The following is a 26,250-nucleotide window of genomic DNA, read 5'->3' as shown; positions in this document are numbered from 1 at the left end:
CGGAGAAAAGGTGAAACAGAAATACTTCATCATAGATTTTAACTTTGTCTATGAGAGAGGACAATTCTGCTATTTAGTTAGCCAGCAGCCTTTATGTTTAGTGTTTTGACTTAACACATGTGCTAATTACTCTCACCTTGGCCGATCTTCCATGTTGTCTAATTGTTCTGTAGAGCTAGAGTCATGTATATTTGTTGTTATTTTTATTGTTATGACCTGAGCTTGGTGTTGTTTAACATCGTTATGAGTGACTTAGATGGTACAATAAAAAGCATGCTTAATAAATTTGCACATAACACTAATCTGAGGAAATGGGGTAGCTAATACATCTGGAAAGGATATAACCGAATGTACTCAGCATTCTTTTTTTTCTTTTGATGAATGAATACATTTTGATTTTTTTAAAAATAGATTTGCCGTGGTGGCTGCTCCTGATTCGCCAAAAAATAGTGGTTGGAAAACTTCCAGGAGATCATGAAATATGTAAGGTGACAAAGATTGCAGCAGTACCACTCTCTGATGCAGAACCTCAGGATCTGGATCTGGAGGTAAGATTAAGACCTGCTCAAAAATATGTGTGTGTTTGTGTGCTTTCAAGTTACTGGCTTTCAAGTTGCTGGCTTTTGGCAACCCCATGAATTTCATAGGTTTTTCTTAGGCAAGAAAAAAGAGGTGGTTTTACTATAAGTTTTCCTATTCTCTGTACCCAGCTCCTTACTCTGAAATATAGCCTACAGTACATGGCATTCATTGGTGATATCTCATAGAATCATAGAATCGTAGAGTTGGAAGAGACCACAAAGGCCATCCAGTCCAACCCCCTGCCATGCAGGAAATCCCAATCAAAGCATACTCGACAGGTAGCCATCCAGCCTCTGCTTAAAGACCTCCAAAGAAGGAGACTCCACTACACTCCAAGGGAGTGTGTTCTACTGTACATCCAAGTACTAACCAGGGCTGACCCTCTTTAGCTCCAGAATGCACTATTGAGCATGTATGAGAGCTGGTATTTATAGGGCATTAATTGTTCAGAATTTATTTGCCTTAGCCTATCACTGCAGATGCCATTCTTACTGCTTTCTGATCTGTGTGCCTTTAGTGTATTTAGGCCCTTGCTCAGAAATTGAGGAGTTGATAAAAGAAGGGCTTCTATGCACAGGAGCCTCTTGCTCCAGTATTAAACATTCAGCTTGCACTACTCCTTATATGGGTCTATTGTGCTAGAAACTAACAGCAAAATAGAGGTATATGTTTTGGGTTTTATAAATAAAGGTTGGAGATGATTGTCAATCATTGTAATTTGTCCCTTGCTGGAGTATGTGATTCTGAGTTTGATCCACTAAGAAATTTCTCATGCTTACACTTCTTCAGTAACAACTTTAACAGTTTTGTGGTCAAAGGTGGTCCTTAGAAGGTGATTTTGAGTAACCCTCCATTTCCACCCCTCTATTACACTATTATTACATTGTTTATTGAATGTTCAAAAGACAAACATTATCTCACATTGTTGTTCTCTGACCATTTTCATATGTGATGGGTTTCTATCGTGCCTCCTACCCTTGAGTAGAGGAGAGGGACCATTGGTCTTTATTAGCTGCTATTACAGTGTGTCTGCATCATACGTGGATGCACCATATGATAGGGAGCCCGCAGGAGTGCACAGGGTGCAAGGGGTGGCGCGTCCCATTAAAAATAATGGGACGTGCGCCACCCTGCCATGCATGAGCCCCATTGTTTTCAATGGGGCTTGAGATATGCATTTTTTAATGTGGGAAATCCTCTGCGTAAAAAAAGGGCACACTGTACAACCTCCATATCCTTTTCAGGAACACCTACAAAAGTCAGAAGTGGACAGTTGTTGCTAAGGGCTTGTTTATCAGTCTCTGGCTTTCCTCTTTCTCAGATAGAGAGTAAGAGCTCTAAACACTTGTACACTGAGCACATGCATGCAAGAAGGTAGAAGAAGGAATCTTATAGGGAAACTTCATTCTAAGCAATTAACTGTCACATTGACATAAGTTATTACACACATGAAAAGCTTTCTCTTGTCAGATACAACATGGAAAGTTACAAAATTACCAATTAGTCAGGGAAGGATAAAAAAGTTGGGAGTCTGGAGACTTTAGTCCAGCTTCCAGCTATGCTTCCCAAAGGATGGTGAGATAGCTGGCTCCGTTGTCTACTCCTCCATTAGTACAAATAAAAGTCCTCTTGCTCATGGTGCTGTGTTTTTATAATCTCTCACCTTTGAAGGATCTGGAAACATTCACAGTTTCTCATAAAGAGATAGTCCCTCATTATAAGTCCTTATGATTGGGTGAGTCTTGTCTCTTTTGATACTCTGTTAATTCTGTGCAAGGTTATTCTCAAATTGCTATGTGCTGACCCTTTGATTACCTGGAATTGAGCCCACACCACTACAAATACATTGCCCCAGATAACATCCCACAGACCAGAGGAAAGGATATGGAAAGGAGGAATCTAATAGCATCTTTTACCATCTAAGCATAAGGGGAAGCCTTGTTCTATTGGCTCTGTAATAGTATTTGATCACTCTTTTGTGGGATTTGTTCCACCTTTAATTAGATGTTTGTTCTCAAATGTTTCTTTCTGGTTTGTGCTGTTGGTTTGTAGGCTATGTTTACTGAATTGTGGTTTATTATTTTATTGTTAATGACTTTTAATCACAGTCATGAAGTGTATATGAAAGCCTAAAAATCTGAGAAAGTTCTTTATTTTTACACAGATGCAGATATTACTAACATTTATTTAAGCTCTTCGAAAAGATTAAATATAATAATAATTAATAATTTATTTTATTTATATGCCACTATTCCAGAGATCATAGCGGTGAACATCAAGTAAGCTAATTTGCAAGTAAGCTAATTAGCCCACAACAGTCTGGGTACTCATTTTAGCAACCTCGGAAGGATGCAAGCCTGAGTCGAGCTTGGGCCCTTTTGCTGGTCTTGAACTCGCAATCTTGTGGTCTTGAGTGAATGGCTGCAGTACAGGCATTTAACATTTACTTGAGAAGATTTTTTTTATATAATGTCATTTATCTTTTATGTAATTAGTGTTTTCTGCATTTGTTTTCAGCTCTGCAAAAAGCATCATTTTGGAATATACAAACCAGAGAAGATCACACAGTCTCCAGATGACTCTAAATTTCTGCTCAAGACCTTCACTCAAATTAAATCAAATGTTTCTGCTTCTAATAAAAGGAAGGTGGGGATTACTTGTGGTATTTCAAAGGGTTTAGAATCTTTCATATGTGCTTTATGTTAGCCATGGTTTCCCTGAGGCTAATCTTAAGCAAGTTCCAAACTATAATTTAGAACGCTGACTTGTTTCTATTAACTACAGTTTAGAGTAACCATAGTTTTTAGGAATCAGATGACATGCTAAATTAATCTTGAATGAAAATAGGAGCTTGCAGTTTTGCGACCTTTCCTGGAAATGGCAGGGCTCAATGGTTAATGGGCCGATTTACTTTGCATTGAAGCTGGGGTATGTCTTTCTTGACATGTAAAATATAACTACATTAGTTATATGCTCAGATTTCTGACTTAATTTAATATTTGGTTCAATAAGGATGTCTTGTTCTACTGTAACACCTGTCAATCAGATTAGGAGCAGCAAGATGTTATTTTAGGAATCTACTTTCATGGCTCATTCAGTTGTTTGACAGTATAGTTCTAATACTGAGGAAAGATGGGAAGATTACTTTTTTGAGGTGGACATGTAGCAGGAAAGTGGTGGTGAATTTTGGGATGGAGGCTGTTATGACACTGTAGGTAATTTCTGACAGCTCTGTCCCTTCTGAATGTGCTCCTTTGATGGGGCATTTGTATGCACAATTTGAGTTAGGGTTAGGATAAAGCACCACTTTAGGGCCGCTCTGGCGGTGCTGCATTTAGACATACAAGCGAAGGTGCACATTTTTGGGGAAGAAGTGGGAAAATCCAGCTCCTTTTTAGTCTAGTTTTTCTCTCCTTAGGGCAGCTTGGGAGCAGTTTCTGGCCTACTTTAAGGCTTGCATCATCTAAACACCCTGCCTGGAAGCCGGATGGAAACCTGCATATTTTGACTGACTGTTTTCCCCCAAAGTGACATTTCCCCACTTGGTCAACATTAATAATAGCAATTCTGGTATTCTGGTATTTGCAGGTTAAAGAAAGTAAAGAGAAGGAAAGACTGGAGAGGCGACTGTTAGAAGAACTATTCAAAATGTTTATGGATTCAGAGTCCTTTTATTACAGTTTGACTTACGACCTAACGAATTCTGTGCAAAGGCAAAGTGCATGTGAGAAGGCTACCTTGCCACTTTGGAAGAAGGTAGGAGTATGTTATGTTATTTGTACTTTGAATTAATATTTAGATACAAATGTGTATTTATTTGGCCTTTACACTTGTAAAACAATGCTAAATGTGCTTTAGAACGTATTCTGATAAAGGCGAGTTTAATAAGGAACAGCTTTGTTCAGTCGTTTTAAGGAAGAAAAGGGTTATGTTACATTTTATTTTTCAGGTTGATGACAGATTCTTTTGGAACAAACACATGGTCGAAGACCTGATAAATATTGGGGTGAGTAATTTTTATATACATATTAATTTTCTTTAGAATCCTGGTGTGTTCTACTTCACTCCTCTTCTACTTCCTTGTTAGTACATTATAATAATCTGTTTTGTTCTTTTCTGCAATCTTGTTGTGTGCCTCCAAGTTGTTTTTGACTTATGGTGATCTCATCACAGGGTTTTCTTGGCAAGATTTGTTCAGAGGAGTTTTGTCACTGCCTTCCTTCGAGGCTGAGAGAGTGTGACTTACCCAGGTTCACATAGAGGGTATCCATGGCTGAATGGAGTTTTGAAACCTGGTCTTCAGTCATAGTCTAATGCTCAAACCACTACACCACACTGCCTTTCTGGAATCTACCACAGATACAATGCAAATTCTCTGCAAAACATGGCTCACAAATCAGAACCAGCCTTGTGAATGCATGTCCCTTGGTCCTCCCCCATTGATATGATTACCACCCTTTCTTTTCTGGTATGAACATGGGCTTTGTATTTCACATGCCAACAAGAGGCTAATTTCGGGTAGCAGAACATGTGCTCAGATTCTGTGGAAATTGTTACAGTCTCTGCAGATGGCTCTAGGGAAAAGGTAGTAGGGATCCTGTTCAGTTGGGTCACTCCACTTGGTTTCCTGAGCTACTGGGTTAACCCGGGTAAATTGATTTAGTTGTTTTACTATCTTTAAATGCAATTTTTAAATGTTACAATGAGAATAGTGAATGAAGCTGATGTAGATATTTCGTGCTCTTCCTTTAACTACTGTATTGAAATTGCAAATTGCACTACCTTTTTACTGGTTTTGAAATATTTATTTATTTTTAAAATTTAACTTTGCAGAAATCTGAAGTGGACTTTTGGATTATCCCAGTAATCCAGGGATTTGTTCAGATTGAAGAGCTTGTAGTGAATTATAACGAAGCATCAGATGAGGAGAAAAGCAGTCCAGAGACACCACCTCAAGAGCCCATCTGTGTAGATGATATTCACCCAAGTTTTCTTGTGGCCCTTATCTCACGCCGCAGCCGACACAGAGCTGGTAAATGCATCCATCCTAATGAACTTAAAATAGCAGTAATAACACACCACAAAAATTTAACTTGTTGTTTTCTTGCTGAGAAGCAGAAATGTAAAAAAAAAAAAAATCTTCCACATGGGAGATGGTGTGCCATCTTCATGTTGTGGATTGAATAACTGGGGAGCTATTATAAGAGGTTGTGTTGCTTATTGCTGCGATAGGTTCCATGGGCTATTAAATAATGTAAAAGCATTGATCTGGTTAAGATTGTATGTAGTACTTGAGAAACTTGCACAAAAAGAGCAAGGAAATTCTTCAGAGATACTACTTCTGTTCAGATAATGTTCCTTTGCTCCAACCAACCATACCCAGAAAGCAAGATCCCCCTCTCCTAATTGTATTTTAATGGCATGGAAAAGTGAAGCTTTATAATTTGAAGATGAAAAATAGCAAATACTATATTTTTATTGTCCTTTACACAGTAAGGTATTAAGAACTTCCATTATCTGCAGTCTCAGTGAATTAAATCTCAGATATATTTAAATGTCTTTTCTAGTAAAACCAGTGTAGGAACAACTGAAGAATTTCTACTTAAGACAAAGCACTGCACTTTGTAGACTGGAAAGATAATTTAGCAAGAAAGAATGTGTCTCATTTTCTCTTGAGCGGTTTTGGCTTACTGTCTTTCTCCTGAAGCAGATGCCGCTTCTCTTTTTCTCTTGGCGATTCCAAGTGCTTGTGGCTCTGTCCAGGCCTTCAAGGTCACTTCAAGTCTTCCCATGTGAAATTGTTTAGGCTGTTAGGAGTTAGCTGTGTGCCCTTTACTGAGGAGTTCAGCCTTTTGTGTGGGCATCTGACCAAACAAGGTTATTTGGGACAAAAAAAGATAAAACACACTCGCCCTGCCTTTACCCATGCTTCTTGCTTTTCACATGTTGCCTGCATTCATGCTGTGTGAGTTTTAGCCATCTGTGCTGGCTTGGTGTGCTGAGCATTGCACTTGGTATATACTCATCTCTCTGGGGTCTGAAGCACTTGCCTTAGTACAGGTATTGGTATTTATAGCAAGGCAAGGTATGCTTTGTTATTTCTGTGTCCTTGAAAACAATTCTCAAAGAAGATTCTTGTTTGTAAACCACTAGCTGCTTCCCCACAATGTTATGTAAGCAATTCACCTCTTCCAGTTTGGTCTGGAATCTTTTATTCTAGAAGTTGCCTTGGTACTAAGTCCAGTCTTTGCCAGTTGGTTATATGGTTCTGGCTCTGATTTTGTTTCTAAGGTTTTAAGGATGGACATTTTACTCTAGTTTTTAAACTAGGATCTCATGTTGGTCTTGGTTACTCCAGGTTCAGACTGAGTGGGCATGTTGGGATGGTGACAGTCTGTTGTTATATATGGTTGTGTGCAGGTCCAGGGAGGATCTACAAAAATATGTGTCCCCATCCTAGTGCTGTGTAGGTATTTTTAGCTGCAGCACTTGAAATCTGATAAAGCTGGTGAAAAGGGTTATGTCTGAAATATCTGAAATTCAATTCAATTTTCTTGAATTTGAGTAGGATTAACATTCTTTGTTTCAGAAGTTTGTTTCACAATTTTTAATTTTCTTAAATTTCCCAGTACTTCTGTCTGTTTTTGGGACAGTACTATATATGAATTATATTTTAAGCTACAGTGCTTACATTCTTCTGGTCCTTAGTTTCTTGGGCAAGGGATAAAATGTGCACTGCCCAAGCTATTAAATAGCCCTGAGCCCTACCAAACTTTTTGGATCACCATTTTTCTGCCTCCCTCCCTACCAAGAACAGAAAAGAAAAAAGAACCACCTTTTAAAGTATGCTGTTACTGAGCTTCCTGTAGCTATAGCTAGAATCAGAAATAAGCCATGCTAAAAATAGTCTCCCCCCCCCCCCCCCCCGCCCCAGGAATTAGCTTTATTATTTTTCTCTCAGTGGGAATAGTTTTATAAATTTTATAATAAATTACATTTGGATCCACAATGCCTTTTGAATGTACAAAACTGATACCTTTTATCTCAGTCTTTTATCCTTCCCTTCTTCCCATCTAGTGCAAGGCAAATCTATTGGTAGCAGTTTCACCTCTTAATTTTCAGAGTAGCTGATGTTGGGCTAATTAGTTTCAGAACTTCATAATTTGAGGTTTAATTTCTTTTAGAAAATCTTTGGGCTGTCATGAAGTAATCTTGTTTAGCATTTGAGAATTTTGTGGATAAATACTATTTGAGGATTACCATTCAAATCCTACATCTTTTCTGAGATTTCTGTGCTCATTTTCTAGGGATGCGTTACAAACGAAGAGGTGTTGATAAAAATGGGAATGTGGCAAATTATGTGGAGACAGAACAACTGATTCATGTCCATAACCATACCCTGTCTTTCGTTCAGACAAGAGGCTCTGTGCCTGTGTTTTGGAGTCAGGTTGGTTATAGATACAATCCCCGGCCACGGCTTGACAAATGTAAGTCTTGATACAATATCAATAACTTTTGTTGTTATCGGATGGACTTAAATTTTATTGTTGACTTTGGGCTACATTTCATGCAGCACTAGAGCTGGTCATACAGATCCACTTTACACATGCTTGGAACAGTTTCTACCACCTCCTTGATCAGTCCCCGTTGCTTCTAGTCATTGTATTCTCTGTCCATATGGTTCAGCGTTTAATGTGTTACCCAAGTGCCACATATGTGTTGCACATAAAAACTGCAAAGCTGAATTATATGGATGGAAGTGTCATGCATTCTAAATGACTTGTTAGTAACCATGGTGTTCCTATCATGACAGGAAGAGTTTTAGCTGAAACACTTGACCCTGGTGTTGTGAAGTTAACAGCCTTCTGTGGAAGGAAATCACCCTACAAACTAAATCTGTGATGGCATTTTTAAATTTAAATAAGAGACATCAGCATTCACCTGTACTCCTGTTTCTATACTCTTCCATATTTGTAGTTTGGAATACACATCATTTCAATTCATTTAAGTTATAAACAGAGTCAAGTCTCGTGTTGTCTCAACTGACAAGCCACTTGTTTTGTGGGAGATTACCTTTTTTTGGAGACAGACCAGTGGCCCATTTATTATGGTAAAATCAAATTTAACATACAGAAAATTTTGAATATTACTGTGGAGCTGGATTAGTTAAACCCTGTTCCGTGGGATCTTGTAGTTGACGTGAAGTGCTGGGATTGAAATCTATGCTGTCATTCAGAACTGACATTTTATTTCCCATAACACACAGTTTTGTAACCAAAGGATAGAAGAAGCTAATTACATTCTTCCATTTGCTGCATTTGGGTGTGCTTATATTCTTATAGGTATTTCTTAATATAGTGCAAGGATACAAGCGCACAGAGTTTTCTTTTAGATCAGTGTTTCTCAGGCTATCTCATGTCCATAATCCTCCCTCCAATATTTCAGGTGCCAGTATTGTATTTGTGGCATATTATTCCTGTTTCTACCATAATTACCTGTAAACCTGTTGCAAATTGGCAGCTAATAAGTACTACTATTTTAGATTATTAGGTGCATTTTATATTGCAGCTGAGTGTTGCCATTTCCACTTTACTGAAGATGCATTTTTATCAGCTGGGACAGTAGCAGGGAGCATCATTGTTTATAGAATCAGATGTGGAGCTCTATATGTATTGGAGCTGTGCATTGTCATAATAACTTGTAGTAAGGTTCTTTAGAAGTTCTGGACTGGCATAGTGTGGGAAGTAGAAGTTCCCATGAAAAGATGTCCTGATATTTAGTTATAATTTCATCAGAATTTCTTACCTCACTTAATAATAATTTGTTCTTTCTACTTAAAATTGCTTTCCAGAGAAATATACACATGTATGGTACCACAGTAGTATTCCAATAGTATACTTTTAAATGTGACCATTATATTCCCCAAGTGTTATTCAAAGTGTTTTCTGTGCTTTTCAGGTGAAAAGGAAACAGTCCCTTATTTCTCTGCACATTTTGAAGAACAATTAAAAATATATACAAAACAGGTGGGTTTTCCTTAATTCTTACAAGATTGAAGTTTGAAACCATAGTTACTTAAAGTGTAGGTTTTAATTTTTGAAAAAAAAAAGTATATTGGAAACCCCTGACATGGCAATTAATGACACTGACAAGGCAATAGATTTGACAAGAATTGCCCAAAAAGTGCTCTTCAGTACATAGCAGTCGCATGCCCCAGAACATTTCATGTATTACTGCTGCTCAAGAGAGGTACAAGTGTCTGGGTGATTGTGTATGCCCATGTATGTATTTAGATGCATGTGCATACATGCTCTTTTTTGCTCAATCCTAAATGTTTTAGCTATTATGTAGGAAAAAAGAGAACTATGTGATAGGTGTGAAGACTTTAATTGTATCCAGTGGTAGCTTTTAGAAAGTGTTCCTACTTATGCTAGGAAAGGCACCTGGGTTTTGCCAACTTCCCCTGCCCCTACTGTAGCTCTCCACAATATATTTCACATTGCGTAAGAAGATGTCTTCAATCCTTGGAGGCATCTAGAAGGGCTATCTCATGGTAAAAAAGTTAAAAAGGGTATGACATGCTGCTTTATGTGAAGAATGAACTTCTAACCTGAGAACATAGCAAACTAAGAAAATAACTTTGTTAAAATTTGTTATTCTTTTCTTATTTTTACAAACAAAGATACCTTGCCATACCAACCACCATTACAAATGTGCAAATTTTGGCTTAATGCCTTCTGATGGTATGCTCCTTTTACTCATACAAAATACCCCTACCCCACCGAAATGGCCATCTAACAGTTACGATGGTTCTTTATTCTGTTTTAGGAATGTGCTACACTGTATTGGCCAATGTACTCATTTTAGTTCTATTTTGTTTGATTTTATTTTAATGTTACTTATTTTAATGTTACTGCATTTTGCAAATAATTTGTTACTTACCATTTTTGTATTGTTTCATATTTAAAACGTATTAATAAGAATTACAATTAAAAAAGAAAAAACAGGTAGAAGAGGGAAGCACACAAAGCACTAAAAGGCAGGGCCAAAAAAGAACGAACATCCAAATTACATCACAGTAATATGTGCAGCCTTAAGAAAAATGTGGGGACCCCCCTCCCCCCCAAAAAAGTCTCAGCATGAGAGAGAACTTGTGGGACAGGATGGGAAACTGCAGTGGATAGAAAAGGAATACCCTGCCTCATGCAAGCAGAAATGTTTTTCCTTATAGAAAAACAATAATTGGATGTTCCATACTGGAGTGTGGAATTATATGTCACGATAATATGATGGCACTGCAATGGAGACAACATACTGTTAACACTGATTGCAAAAATATTTAGCAATTGCTTAGAAAAAGAAAATTGGGAACTAACAATGTTGGGCACTTGGATGAAACAAGAATCCTGAATTTCCCATACTGGACTCTTTTATGCAAACAAGTATATTTTGGTCAAAGACCGTAAATAAATTCATTCAACAAGTGCACAATTGTTTGCTTTCCTTTATTTTTATACATTTATCTTTTTATTCTACTCAATTCAAACAGATTATTATTAATTTGGTGGACCAGGCTGGACGAGAAAAAATTATTGGCGATGCATATCTTAAACAAGTTTTACTATACAACAATCCAAGCCTTACTTATGTTTCATTTGACTTCCATGAACACTGGTAAGACTGTCAAAAACTCTCTTGAGCAATTTAATATTCACATCCTGAACCATAACATTCTGTTGTTGTTTTATATTTATCATATACAGTATGACAAATGTTCTTCAGTTCTTCTGTTGTTAGCTGCTTGTATTGGCAAAAGATTTCCTGGTTTTTGTAAAATGTCATTTTGAAAAAAAAGTCCTTATAAAATGTTTGAATAAGTGTGTTCTTTGTCTTTAAGACTAAGCTAATAAGAATTTGGAGCATCAGTTCCTAAATTTTGAGTGCCCCTCTCCCATGTGAATAAAAGTAGATATAATTTGATGTTACTTACTTTGCAACAGATGGTAAAAGGTACTTTGTAATAAAATTTCAGGAAGTTTTGTTTTCTTTGTACTTTTTAGCCGTGGGATGAAATTTGAAAATGTTCAGACGCTAACGGATGCTATTTCAGACATCATCACTGATGTGAAGTGGTGCTGGTTGGTATTAGCTTGATTTCCTTTCTCTGAAAACAGAAAATAGCTTGTCCCTTCTACATGTGTTATAATGCTTATGTGAGTAGTGGGCCCCAGGGGGATGGGGCAAAAATGACATCTACTAAGTGCAGTATAACTTTTTACTATAGTTGACGTAGTTATGTAACATGGACAATGTTTTATGCAGTAATTACTTTTTTTGTATGAGGATAAGATGAGAGATTATTTAACAGTGTTAAGCACTGTGTCCCTTGACATGGAAAAACATTCCTGCACATTGCTGAATACAGGGAGACATGCTTGTTCTATTAAGAACAAATTTTCTTCTATAAGTAATATAGGGGAGTTGTATTGTAAGGTTCCTAATCATTTTACTTTGCTTGTTGGAAGGGTGGATCAGGCTGGTGTGATCTGTAAACAGGAAGGAATTTTCCGAGTTAACTGTATGGATTGCCTGGATCGGACTAATGTTGTCCAAGCTGCTATTGCCCGTGTAATTATGGAACAACAGGTATTATAGCTATTGCAACTTTAATAATTATAAACCCTTAATGATAACAATGTGAAATTTGCTTGATGATCCTTAACTGTATTAGGCTAGTATGGAAATGTCTATGTAGTTTATTCATGTTAAGTTGCTTTAGAATAATTTTGGTAGTGCAAATCATGAGGTTAGTGGAGGACACATCGAAATGATTTCCTTTGTTTTGATTGAATTGGTAATGTTTAGATGCAAGTTTTAAAGTTAAATTCTCAAATTCCTCCTACTCTTATTAGTAGCTTTGATTTAGAAGAATGACTTATGACCAAAACAGATGGCCCTAAAGGGCTGCCTTTTTGTGCGCTGGATAGGGGCTGCGGTAACTGCACGCTGCGGTCCCGATCCAGCATTTTTCTGCCCCGAAAAGAAGTGGCAAAATGCCACTCCTTTTTGGGGTAGGAAAAGGGTGTCCTTACCATCACCACTGTGGCGTTTTGGCACGTGTAAATGAAACACTGTGAAGCCGCCGCATGTGCAGCTAGCTGGGTGGCTTCCTGGCAGCATGGGGGGCATCAGAGCATGTGGCATCTAAACACTACACTCAGATGCCGCTGCCCCCATAACCTGGTTCTTACTGCTGGTCTGTTTTGCCCCTTAGAAAGAGCGTTTTTGAAACCTTGACCAGATAAGGTTTTAGTCCTAGTATAGAGTATGCAGGCGAGATAAGTGGTATTTATAATGTTCTGACAAATCCCCACCTCCTGGAGGACAATACAAACATGGGCTTGTATTCTGTATCAGCTACTTTGCTGTGTGTAAGTTAAGAATACTTCATTAAGGAACCTCTCCTGGTCCAACCCCCTCTCCTACACCTGACAGAAACATCATTGATCCATGCATCTATTGTCCACAGAATTGGTCTTCTTCTTTCCACTTAGTTGATGTCCAGTAAAGTAGATTGGGGGTGGGAGAGTTACAGTCATGGTAATAGTGTCACAGTCATGACTAAGTAGCAATCATGAATATGGAACAATTATTGTAATCTGTAACTGTTTTGTATTCATAATCACTACTTAATCACAATTGTGACACTATTGCCACGATCCTAACTCCCCGCCAATCTACTTACAAGGCATTAGCAGAGAAATACTAATAATAATAATAATAATAATAATAATAGAAGAATAATAGGATTTGATTTATTTATATGCCGCCCAATCACTGGGAATCCAGGTGGCTTACAACAGAGGGGATAATAGATGGTTTCCTGCCCTCAGGCTTACAATCTAAAAAGACATGACACAAAAGGAGAAGGGAATGGTAGTGGGGAAGGGGGTCAGGTCCAGCATTTTTGTCTCCCTCTGAGGCCTGGACCAAGGCAGATGGACTACAGGGAGGGCCCTTCTTCTTCAGGCTAGCCCTGATGGAGCTGGGCCTGCCTGGTCAACTCCCTCGCAGGCCGGAAGATGACAGTTATGGAGGGAGGAGTCTCTTCTTCCAGACTAGCCTTGATGGAGCTGGGCCTGCCTGGTCAACTTCCTCATAGGCCGGAAGATGACAGTTATGGAGGGAGGAGTCTCTTCTTCCAGGCTAGCCCTGATGGAGCTGGGCCTGCCTGGTCAACTCCTTCATAGGCCGGAAGATGACAATTATGCATGGCAGAATGTCATTCTGCTGGCAATAAGAAAACAAGTACATGACATTTCCATCAGTTTTCCACTGCTTGTATGACTCTGACTTCCATGCTTAGTTGTATGTCATTGCTCTTTAGAATCTTTTCTAGTTCTTTCATCTCTGCCTTCCCCATTCTTTGTTGTCTTCTGATTTCTTGACTGCAGTCCTCTACCTGATCAATGTTTGATCTAAAGTATAGGAATTCTTTTACTATTTCTATTTCCTCATTGCCTAGGTTGAAATTATGAATATCTTCCATGTACATTATTTTTATTTACGTTATGTTCAACAGTAAGCCTGCCTTTGCATTTTCTTCCTTGACTTTCCTCAGTAGTGGCTCTAGGTCAGTGATGTTTTCTGCTAATAATATAGTTTCATCTGTATATCTTAGTTTGTTGATATTCCTTCCTCCTATTTTTGTACCTCTCACTTCTGTGTCCAAGCCTGCTTTTCTTATACAGTCGGCCCTTCTTATACACTGATTTTTTTATACACGGATTCAAGCATACACAGTTTGAAAATGTCCAAAAACAGTATACATTTCAAATATCAAACCATTTTCCATTTTTTATAAGGGACGCCATTTTGCTATGTCATTATATTTAGTGGGACGAGCATCTATGGATTTTGTTATACATGGGGGATCCTGGAACCAAACCCCAGCATATAACAAGGGTCCAGTGTAATATTATATAAATAATATAATATTATTTGGCATATTTATCCCCTGCTCTTCAGCCACAAAGGCTCTCAGAGTGGCTGACAATTTTTTTTTAATTAGACAGTTTCTTGCCCTCAGGCTTACAATCTTAAAAGACATGACACAAAAGGAGAAGGGAATGTTCCAGTACAAGGATATTATTGCCTTATTACTGCACTCTTAAAGTAATAAACAAACAAATAAAAAACCCCTGCTATGATCTGTAATGAAAATCACATTTTATTGCAGTTGAAAAAGTTGGGTGTGATGCCACCAGAACAACCATTGCCAGTGAAATGCAACCGAATCTACCAGATCATATGGGCTAATAATGGTGATGCCATAAGCCGACAGTATGCTGGAACTGCAGCTTTAAAGGTAGAAATGCTAATGGAATTAATATGGTGTAAATGCAAGTTAGAGTTGCTGTTTAGTCAATTAAATTGTCCCTAACATTAATAATAATCCTTCCCAACGGGAGATGTTTCTGCTTTGAGAAGCACTGCTCACAAGACTAAGATCTTCAATATGTTCCTCTACTAAAAATATTCCTAAAGTTTTCTGAATATTTTTATTGCCTTTTTCAAATGTTCAGGTAACAGTTATTTTGGCTCTGTTAAGCTTTTCAGTGCCAAACTTCTATGTTTTGTATGGTATTTATAGTCATTGGCTGTTATTTTGATACTAGACTGCATGATGCTGATACGATGGTTTTGAATTGAATGTGCTGTTATATATTAAACATAGCACTGACTGATGATTTAGTGGTTTGAGTATTGAACTATGATCCCTACTTAGGAATGGAAGCCCACTTGGTGAACCTAGGCAAGTTACACTCTCAGCCTTAGAGGAAGAAAAAGGCAAACTCCCTCTGAAACAATCTTGCAAAGAAAATTCTGTGATAGGTTCTCCTTAGGTTCACTAAAAGTTGGAAACCACTTGAAGACGTAGAAAAACATAATACATATTGTTACTGTTGATCCTGTAAAACATATATTTAGAAAAGAAAATTTGTCTCCAAAAGGTTATTTTGAATGTACAGAATGTAATTCTGTAAAGGTACATGTTCCTCAAAACATGGCCTTTCTTGAAAGTTAAGAACTGTTATTTAAGATGTCAGACTTGTGAATAACCAGCAGACTGAATACTCAACAGGGTGACTTCACGAGGACTGGTGAAAGGAAGCTGGCAGGTGTCATGAAAGATGGTGTTAACTCTGCAAATAGGTACTACTTAAATCGCTTCAGGGATGCTTATAGGCAAGCAGTCATAGGTGAGTATAGTTTAATTTAGTTTCATATTGAGTAATTGTTAAATGTATATTTTTTGAATTTTCTTCTCTTCTAACTTGCTTTTTAAAAAGTTTGAGCATATGTGAGTTTGTTATTTAGATTTAGATGCATTATGGTGAGAAAATATTATTTTGAGATTCATTGACACTGTTACAAAGAAGGATGTGTGGGCTGGCCCATTTCAGCTTTTTCCAGAAGTGTAGTAGAATTTTCCCCTAGAGGTTTTCAGTTCAAGAAATTTATTCTTTTAACATTTTGACTGTAATGAAGATACTTTTATTGTTTTCAGAAAAAGGAGCATTTTGATCCACTATAATTATGGTATACAAAGTAAATGGGGACCTTAGAAAAATATATAAACTTTGCTCCCTGACCCCTTTCCCCCATTTTAGCCAAATTGTCTACTTTCTAGGTTAAATACCATCTCAAAAAGTATTAGGACATGGTAAATCTTCTTCACCAGCATCCTTAGCTCTGCTTTTGTTATAATGCATCTTGTTGCCAGATTTTTTTTTCTTTTAACCCTCTGATGTTTTACTTTTGGACTCTCATTATATATTCTGTGTTACTTTGTTCCAGATTTAATGCAGGGTATTCCTGTGACAGAGGATCTGTATTCCATATTTACAAAAGAGAAAGAACACGAAGCTCTGCACAAGGAAAACTTGAGAAGTCATCAGGAACTGATTAGCCAGTTACTGCAAAGTTACATGAAGCTGCTTTTACCTGATGATGAAAAATTCCATGGAGGGTGGGCACTTATTGATTGTGATCCAAGGTATGCAAAGCATGAATTGTATAATACTGTTGTGTTCTTCACAAATACTAAACCTGTCATGACATTATCGTAGAATGGAGGGGGAGATGTTCTTCATCTCATGAATATGTTACCACCCCTTCCCCAATTTGATATGCTCCATATGTATTTTACCCTCGGTAACTCACACTTGTAGAGATAACATAAATTAGTCTTTAGGTTTCAAAGCCCCCATATCATAAATGCAGTGAAGACATGATATCACTCTCTGAAAGTTATGTATCCAGCACAGGTAACCGGTCTTGATTTGAGGCATGTTCTTTTAAAGGAGTTATTCCTGATGCTTTGTTGTCCTTTTGGTACTAGGTGAAGAGCTCTTTTATTTCTACTTGTTTTGCCTTATTAATGTTTTATGCCATTTTTAGATTCTGCTGCTATTGCTTTATTGTTTTTAATTGGTTTTGTGTATATTCTTTCTTAACTGCTCTGGGAACATGCTTGAAGGGTAGTGTAAAAATATCATTATAGCAAACGCTACAGCATTGGTGGCTAAAATTGATTACCATGCAGAATGATTGGCTTCAGAGGAATCTTGGAGTGATGCAATTCCCTGGTGCTGCTACAGGTAGCATGATAATGTGCCCTTTTTATATGATCACAACACTTAGACATCACTATTGTGGTATGGGATCTGGTCATAGAAAAAGGTGACATCACATTATAATATAATGACAAGTCTTATCAAATCTGATTTGAAAGGTTTGCTTTTACTGGTGTCTGTTGTTTCAGCAGGTTAATGTATTTTGAAATGTACTGTAGTTGAGAAATTTATTCTTGACAGCAATATTTTGAAGTAGGTGGTCGATGTCTGGAATTATTGACAGGTGTACATACAAAGCCATGCATTAGCTTGAATTGTATTCATGATTGCATAACTTATGATTGAGGCATTAATAGCTGTGGGGTGTAGAAGAGTTGAGGAGTGTCTTACATTCTCAGTACATCACTAACATGATTGTATATTGTGGTTCTTTTTTGTTTAGCCTTATTGATGCCACCCACAAAGATGTTGATGTTCTCCTTCTGCTTTCTAACTGTGCCTACTATGTAGCCTAGTAAGTAAGATTTCCCCCCTATTTTATGTGTTAAAAATAAAGATGTTAGAACATCTTATAGTAGCTACTTTTTTTTTTACTGCATTATAATGGGATTTAGGTACAAGTAAATCCAGATCTAACTCTAGGCATTGATGTTTCTTTGTCTAGTTATGATGATGAAGTAGATAAAGTAAATCAGTACCAAAGGCTGAGCCTTGAAGATTTGGAGAGGATAGAAATAGGTAAGACTCAAAAGCCACTGAATTTTAGTTCATTCTCTTCCATTTCCTGCCGACATTATTGTGTATTTGTCTCATTTTTGAAAAAACAAAACAAAAACCCAAATAGCTGTTTGAAAGACTATTTCCTCACTTCTCTATCTATTGAACATTTAGGATTTTTATAGCCTTTCTACCAAAGCAATGTGTAGAAATGTGTGCAGCCATGTGACTACAGTTGAAAAGAAAAAATAATAAGTGGAATACCCAAGGCAAAGTGCTATCTTTGTATATTACATTTATATTCTACTTTTCTCCCAAGGATTTCAAAGTGGTGGGTGCCGTTCTCTCTTTTCTCACTTTTATCCTTGTGGTGACCTTCTTAGCAAATTTAGTCTCAGGTTAGACTGAGGGATTGTAGCTAGCCCAGGCTGAGACAGTGAGCTTCATAGTTGGAGGGAAATTTGAACTTCAGCATCGGCAGTTCTGATCCATAACTCTAGCAATAACATTGCACTGGTGTTGGGTGAGAAAAGGGAATGCAGTCAAATCCGTTATTTCATGATACATCAATGAAGCTACATAATAAAACTGTTAAAGATAGTTTGGGGAGGGGCAGTACTAAATAGCAGCTGGCCCTAACTGAAGGTCTGTGGGGGTGGTAGCTCACTGTTCCATCTTTTCTTCTGATGCAGTCGGGTGGAATGACTGTTAACAGAAAGAGATGACAGGTTCTTGACATTGTTCTTTGGAAATTCCTTCTGTGTTTCTAAAATGTGATGATTATTATTTTTTTAAAAAGGGCCTGAACCAACTCTTTTTGGGAAACCAAAGTTCTCATGCATGCGGCTCCATTATAAATATCAAGACACAAGTGGATATTTCCATACCCTTAGAGCTGTGATGCGCAGTCCTGAAGAGGATGGAAAAGGTAACACATTGCCTTTTAGAAAAGGAGCATATTATTATTTTGGTTGTTTCTGTGCATTTTACATCTGGGATAGAATTTGATGTTAAGAGCTTTGATGGCTATAAAAAGTGAAAAATAAAATAATTTCAGCAATAACGAAAGGGAGAGTAATCTTTTTGAGCCCAAAAACCATGTATGCATTGTAGTTTGGTTTTACTGAGTTAACTCAGTTAATTATCAAGATTAGATCCATTCTGTATACTTGTATATAAGTTGATCTAATGTCTAAGTTGAGGGCAGGTTTTGGGGCTACACTATGGATTTTAATATGACCTGCACGTAAGTCAAGGGTAAAACTTAGGGGCACATAACAAAGGATGTAAAGAATGAAGTACTGTAAAGGAAAACGATGCCAATGAACTTACAATGAAAATTCCTGCAGATGTTACTGTTTGTGCTCACCCTAAATGCTGGATAGATGAGGATGAAACTATAATAAATGGTGCGTGTGTGTGATCTGGCGGGTAGGGGAGGCAACCAGGAGTGGGAAGGGCTAAGAAAACACACATGTCAAAAACGATGTAAAGGCAGTAGTTAAATTACAGTATTAACCTTTATCTTGGGAGAACCTAAAAGAATCACTGACTCTGTCAGTGCTCTGTTGAGAAGTGCCAAAGAGCTGCTGCCACCATTATTTTTCTGCCCAGACATTCAAAAAGGCCAGAAGCCACTCTGGCAGGGCGACTAGAAGGGGATTGGTCCTTCTTTTAGGCTCTCCCGGGACAGACGTTCGAGCAGCCGAACGTCTTTGGAGAAAGTCCAGGGAGTGGGCCGACTTTATCCATTTTAAGTTCGTTCTTTTATCCTTTTCACGCGCCCTGTCGATGGCAAAACAAGACTACTTCAAATCATTGATCTGCGCCAACGAGAGGCGCCCGCAGCGCTTGTTCTCCTGTTTCAACACACTGTTAAAACCCTCTCCTCCCTCCGTCTCTCCATTATTTTCTCCCTCCGACTTCGCCAATTACTTCATTACAAAGATCACTACCATTCGTTCTGAGTTAACTCCTCATTATTTGGCTCCCACCATTAATCTCCTCACCCCTCCTACTAATAAACTCTCTGTGTTTCCTCCTGTTTCTTTGGAAGAACTTTCTTCGCTGCTGAACTCATCAAAACCCACCACCTGCTCTCTTGATCTAATTCCTTCCCGTCTTCTAATCTCTATAGCCCCCTCCTTGTTACCCTCCCTCCTCTATATCTTTAATCTCTCTCTCTCTTCGGGTTCCTTCCTCTCAGTCTTCAAACATGCCTTAGTTTCCCCTATCCTGAAAAAACCCTCTCTCGACCCCTCTTCCTTGGCTAGCTATCGTCCAATCTCTCTTCTTCCTTTTCTCTCTAAGGTGTTGGAACGAGTTGTCTATTCACGCTGTCTTGAGTTTCTTGAAACCAACTCCATTCTGGATCCCTTCCAGTCTGGTTTTCGCCCACGGCACTCCACAGACGGCCCTTACTAAGATCTCGAATGATCTTTTGCGGGCCAAGGCGAATGGCCTTTATTCTATCCTTGTCCTACTCGATCTGTCTGCGGCCTTCGACACCGTGGACCACTGTCTCCTAATAGATGTACTCTCTGACCTTGGTTTCTCGGGCCTTGTTCTCGATTGGTTCACATCTTACTTGTCAGATCGATCTTTTTCAGTGGTCTCGGGTGGTCAGACCTCGTCTTCTGTCCCCTTATCTGTTGGAGTTCCTCAGGGCTCTGTTTTGGGTCCCCTTCTGTTCTCTTTATACACACTCTCCCTTGGCAAACTTATCAGTTCTTTTGGTTTCTCCTACCATCTTTACGCCGATGATACCCAGCTGTACCTTTCCACCCCTAATCTTTCACCAGAGCTAGAGCAGCAAGTGTCATCCTGTTTAACAGCTGTCTCCCACTGGATGCACTATCGGCGTCTGAAGCTCAATATGTCCAAGACATATTGTTTTCCCTCCAAAGCCCACCCTTCACTACTCCTTTTCTATTTCTGTCAATAACATCTCTATCCAGCCGGTCCAGGAAGCCCGCAGTCTTGGTTTCATCTTTGACTCCTCTTTGTCATTTATCCCTCAGATCCAGACTACAGCCAAAGTCTGCAGATTTTTTCTCTATAATATCGCCAAAATCCGTCCATATCTCTCAGCTTCTACCGCAAAGACACTGGTCCATGCCCTAGTGGTCTCACGATTAGACTACTGTAACCTCCTCCTGGCAGGGCTTCCCCTCTCTTATCTCCACCCATTAATTTCTGTTCAACATTCAGCTGCACGCATTATTTCACTCGCTCGCCGTTATGATCATGTCTCCCCTCTGTTGTCTTCCCTTCACTGGCTCCCTTTTCCTTTCCGCATCAGGTACAAACTTCTGCTACTCACCTTTAAAGCCCTGCATGGGCTGGCCCCTCTTTATTTAACTGATCTTCTCTCTCCCTACATCTCTACTCGCACTCTCTGCTCTGGTAGCCAAAGTCTCCTCTCTCAACCCAGGATCTTCTCTGCCCCGTCCCGGATCCGTCCCTTCTCTCTTGCTGCCCCTCATTCCTGGAACCTTCTTCCTCTGCATGCACGGCTCATCACCTCCCTAACCAGCTTTAAGGCTGAGCTGAAAACCATATTGTTTAGGGAAGCGTTCTCAGGGAATTTGTGATTGTCATCTGGCTGTCTGACAATATTTGATGTGATGTGATTTGTTTGATATTTGATGTTTTTAATCTGTTTTTTTTTCCTTTTCTATATGGTAATTTTATCTATTCCTCTTTTAATTGTTATTATCTTAGAATGTACGCCTTGGGCAGGCTTTTATTTACTCCTATTTTACTGACTTTGTACAGCGCTGTGTATAATTACAGCGCTATAGAAATAAAGTTTAATAATAATTAATAATAATAATCTCACATTTTGCCACTCAGTGAAGGGGATGATTCTTTTTTTTTTTGGGGGGGGGGGGTAAGAGTTAAGGTACAGTACTTACACTGACCCATGGGTAAGTCAACCCAGTATTTTTTAGTCAATTTTTAAACTAATTTTTAAGGCATACATGAATATATACAGTATTACACAATCAGACGTGCTTACTTGTGTCCCACCTAGTTTTTCTCCGTAGTTTCAGTCCCTTTGTCTGTTGCATGCTTCCTTCCATTACCAGCTTTACACTTGGAAGAAAAATGGTTGGAAGAACAAACTACAGGGGTGAGATGAGGATATGGATTTAATACCCCTTGTGGGTCTTTCTCTTTTACCATTTTCAGTTGCACCCCTACCACCTGCTGTATATATGAATGGGGCAAGTTAGTGGAACATGTAGGCTTTCTAGCCAGTGTCACAATTAAGGCAGTCTTAGTTGTGCTAGTTTCATGTAGACAGGGATTTTGATTTTTATATTTAATACTGTACATGCCTTCCTGCAATCTGAAATGTTCTTTCTTATTTACTTTTTAGTGATATATAAACTGAAGGCAGTAGTAAAAATTCAGTAGGGATAATGGAGACTAATGGTATAGTCCTAGTGCCTTTGGGTTTTGCTCACTTGTATAGTTGTGTTGTTGGAAGATGGTTTGATCTGTCGTCACTTTCCTTGATAAATAGTTAAGACAGACCTGTTAAAAGCACTGAAAAACAGCTCAGATCTCCCCTTCAATATAGAATTAAAAAGTAATATGTTCTATTCAGGAAAATTATGTATTACTTTGTATTTCAGACACTCTTCAGTGTATTGCAGAGATGCTGAGAATCACAAAACAAGCTCTGGGATTAGATGTGCCCATTATTGAGAAAAAACTGGAGAGGTGAGTTTTTACTGGTGTTAACTGTTCATTCACAGAGCCCCAGTTCTGTTGAGCTTTAACAGATGTAGTTTTTGCTTGCAAGTCATCTGTTTACCTGAGTAAGCAAGAGGTTGTCTGCATATACAACACATAGTACTCATCTGCAGATTTTTTTTGGTACTGTGCGTTTTGGGAGTATGTTTGGCTCTAGATTTATTTCACACAGGTGGTGAAAGAGTGTGGATTGTAAGTCCCCAAGCAGTTTTGTGACCTTGTACATATTTTTTTCTTTCCATCATGGGAAAAAAATTCCACTCACTTGAAAAGCGAGGAAGTAGATGCTCTATAGAAGAATGTGGGAGGGTAAAGGTACTCCCCACCAAGAACCCTGCTGCCCCAAGGTCCTTGGTTAGGAGGGTCTGTTGGAGTAACTCTTCCTTTAACAACAGGAAAAAATATTTTGAGAGACAGGTGAAATGGGACAATCACAAATAGCTGAGTCAGAAGCACATGGCACGAGGCAAGTTGCAGCAAGGTTGCATCATGCTATGTGGCTGAGTGATGACTCAGAGCCAACACTCTATATAAGTGGACCAAGAGACTGGTCATATGTGGGCAGTTATGGGTTAGTCTGAAGCTGTTAGTTGAGTTGTTTGGAACAGATGTTGGATTTAGTTGGTGTAGATATCTTGTATCATATTGTACACATTGCAACAGAAGATAAAGCCTCCAGAACTTTGGATAAATCAACTGTCTCCGAGTGTCTTCTTGTGTGAGCGAAAAGTGGTTAGTGCTTTACCAGTATCAATAGAGGAGCTTGGCAGTGTCCCAGACCTATTTTTGTTTGGTGACTAGTGGCTCTGAGCTCCACATTGGCAGTCCAAGAAGTAATTATTGGAGGTATGTTTGTATAAGAATGTCTGTATAAGAGGATGTTTTTATTTTCTCTAAATCTGCAGGAAAAGCAGTAAACCTCATGAAGATATCATTGGTATTAGAAGCCAGAACCGAGGCTCCTTGGCCCAGGGAAAGAATTACTTAATGAGCAAGTTCTCCTCTCTTAATCAGAAAGTGAAACAAACCAAATCCAATGTAAATATGAGCAACCTTAGGAAGTTGGGGAGTTTCACAAAGCCTGAAATGAAAGTCAACTTCTTAAAGCCCAATCTGAAAGTCAATCTTTGGAAATCTGATAGCAGTCTTGAAACCATGGATAATCCCATGATAGAAACAAAAGTCAGTGCAGAATCGGACATCGAGATTTCCTCAGATAATGATTCATTCCATTCAGATGATTTCCTTACAAATTCTAAATCTGACGATGACCAGCAGTTCATGGACTCCTTGGAGAACATAGATTATGTCTTGCCTAGTTGTGGTATCATTGCCTCTGCTCCTCGACTAGGCAGTCGGTCCCAGTCTGTAAGTAGTACGGACATCAACATCAGCATCCCTGTTCCTTCAGAAATCCATGTGTCACAGTATGGAGACCAAACAAAAAAGACTGAATCTGAAGACAAACCACGGCAGGAAGCTCCTTCCACTGACAATACTGCTATGGAATTCACTAAGCCAATTGATGCTTACTGCCACAGGTTTGTACAGGATGCTCAGGTTAAGATGGCCAGTGTGACAGAAATGGAGGTTGGTTCTCATGAATTCCAGCAAGCAAATTATGTCAGCAATAATGCTTCTAAGAAAACTGGACCTTGTTTTGGAAGAACTAGTGAGGCTCCTTCTAGACCATCTAAATTGGATGTTCCATTTTCAGAGACAGAATCACAATTCTTAGCAGTTGAACAGACAAATTCTTCCAAGTCTCATAGCCCAGGTTCCTCCACCAATGCTCTTGAAGTTGAGCCAGGGTTTCACATGACTCCTTCACCAGTGGAGAGTAATGGTAGTAGGGCAGTCTCTCCTTTTGCAAAAATCCGTAGTTCTATGGCCCAGATGGCTAATATGACACAAGCTGGTTTGACCCAAGGAATCAACTTTGCAGTGGCTAAAGTCCAGAAGAGCCCAGCGGAAGCAGAATGTATAAATGAAATCCAGCAAAATGAACTGAGAGAAATGTTTACACAGTGTCAGACACGGATAATTCAGATCTAGAGCTCAAGCTCTCCAGCTCCCGTTGTATATACTGCTAAACAAAAGGTTTGTAATGCAACCCTGGGGAAGAGGGGCAAACTGCCACCTAGTATTGGTATCAGAACACCAGTAATTATGTTTACAGAGAGATGTGGGAGAAGTTAAGTGGGTTCTGAACAGGTTTCAGAAGTATTCTGTGGCAGCTGAGCTGGTGAAGGTTAACCATACTAAAAAGGTAGCTCATACACCATTAATTGATGTGCATGCTGTTAGTTTGAGTGATCAGTTGCACAATTATTTCTTGAAACCAAGTTTTATAGGTTTTCTGATTTATGTAGAATGTTTATATTGAAAGTCTGGTACTGACACCTGTTACCTTATTAATCTTGCACTGTACCAGTGAACATTTTATTGACAAGATAACAACTTATTTATTTCTCAGGCTTTTAAATTTAATTTTTAAAATTTGTGTTTGTTAACTTAGTTACATTCCTAAGGAACTGATCTCTGCTGAGAAAGTATTTAAATATGTATGCCTAGGAGCTCCTTACCGAATTCATTCCATTCTCCTACCTCTGCTAACTGGTAGCTGTGGTACCTTGGAGCATAACACAGTAATGCGTAAAGACTGCTGAGTTTTTCTTTCTAGAAAAAATAAATCCTAAAGAAACCCTTATTGTTTGTCTGGAAGCTATTATGTCTTTGGTTAACAGAATTGGTTCTTTACTCTTATGCTCCTTTTTTTAAAAAGGAAAAACAAAAGTATTTAACTACAAAAATAATTGCTGAATGTTGGATATGTGATGTAGCATTCATATGCGATACTATAACTTCTTTAAAGTCAAACAAGCACCAAAAATAACATAACCCACAAACACAACCATAAAGTTATACTGCTGATATTTACAACCAGATTAATGCAAAGTATTTCAATACAGTTAACGTAGTTGTAATTGGTTGAGTTCAGTTCTGGTTTTGTCATGCTACTGCTTAGGAAATGAAGATGTAGCAAAGTAATTGTTCTTGGGATCTGATCCAAAAAGCCTAATGTGCACAGGGACAGTTCCTATAAGTCACACTATTTCCTAAAGCACTTTTGTGGCTGACAGTCTATAGCAGAACGTAGTTAGAAAAAAAACAGTGGATACTAATATCTTGTGGTTCATAGCCTCAATAATCCTCATTCTACAGCCAGGGTCTCCTTATGTTAGTACCTGTGTACTATAGCTAGGCTGCACGTACTGTTCTAAGCAATTAATGAGTGTCATGATGGTAGTATGATGTCTTTGCATTTCTCTACTATAACAGAAGTGATCATAAACTTAACTTGATTGTCTTTTTTTTGTCTGATACTTTTGATACTGTTTCCATTTTGTTATTTATTTCTTAATACTATAATGTATGTTTTTGGTGTGTCTGTATAAATTTGTGAGTATTTAAAATAAAACTGTATTGTTTTAATGTGGGAGACCTATATGAGAAATATTTTAATAAAAAAAATGGATTGTCTGCA

At 38.4% G+C, this 26,250-nt stretch overlaps 1 protein-coding gene across 1 annotated transcript; it reads left to right on the top strand.

The window, feature by feature from the left end:
- INPP5F (inositol polyphosphate-5-phosphatase F) lies at positions 1-26,250 on the top strand. The gene is made up of 18 exons (XM_042458690.1): positions 1-548; positions 3,100-3,228; positions 4,171-4,338; positions 4,532-4,588; positions 5,416-5,614; positions 7,890-8,069; positions 9,541-9,608; positions 11,132-11,256; positions 11,643-11,720; positions 12,108-12,228; positions 14,822-14,950; positions 15,728-15,845; positions 16,444-16,642; positions 17,665-17,736; positions 17,887-17,960; positions 18,739-18,867; positions 22,583-22,670; positions 23,609-26,250. Exons 1-18 carry the CDS (start codon positions 378-380, stop codon positions 24,756-24,758), a joined length of 3,255 nt encoding a protein of 1,084 aa, XP_042314624.1. The 5' UTR covers positions 1-377; the 3' UTR covers positions 24,759-26,250.

Source organism: Sceloporus undulatus, chromosome 3 (genome assembly GCF_019175285.1).
Source record: "Sceloporus undulatus isolate JIND9_A2432 ecotype Alabama chromosome 3, SceUnd_v1.1, whole genome shotgun sequence".
In the NCBI taxonomy this organism is placed as follows: Eukaryota; Metazoa; Chordata; class Lepidosauria; order Squamata; family Phrynosomatidae; genus Sceloporus; species Sceloporus undulatus.
The sequence above is the reverse complement of the archived record's forward strand: the minus strand, read 5'-3'. Positions and strand labels throughout refer to the sequence as shown.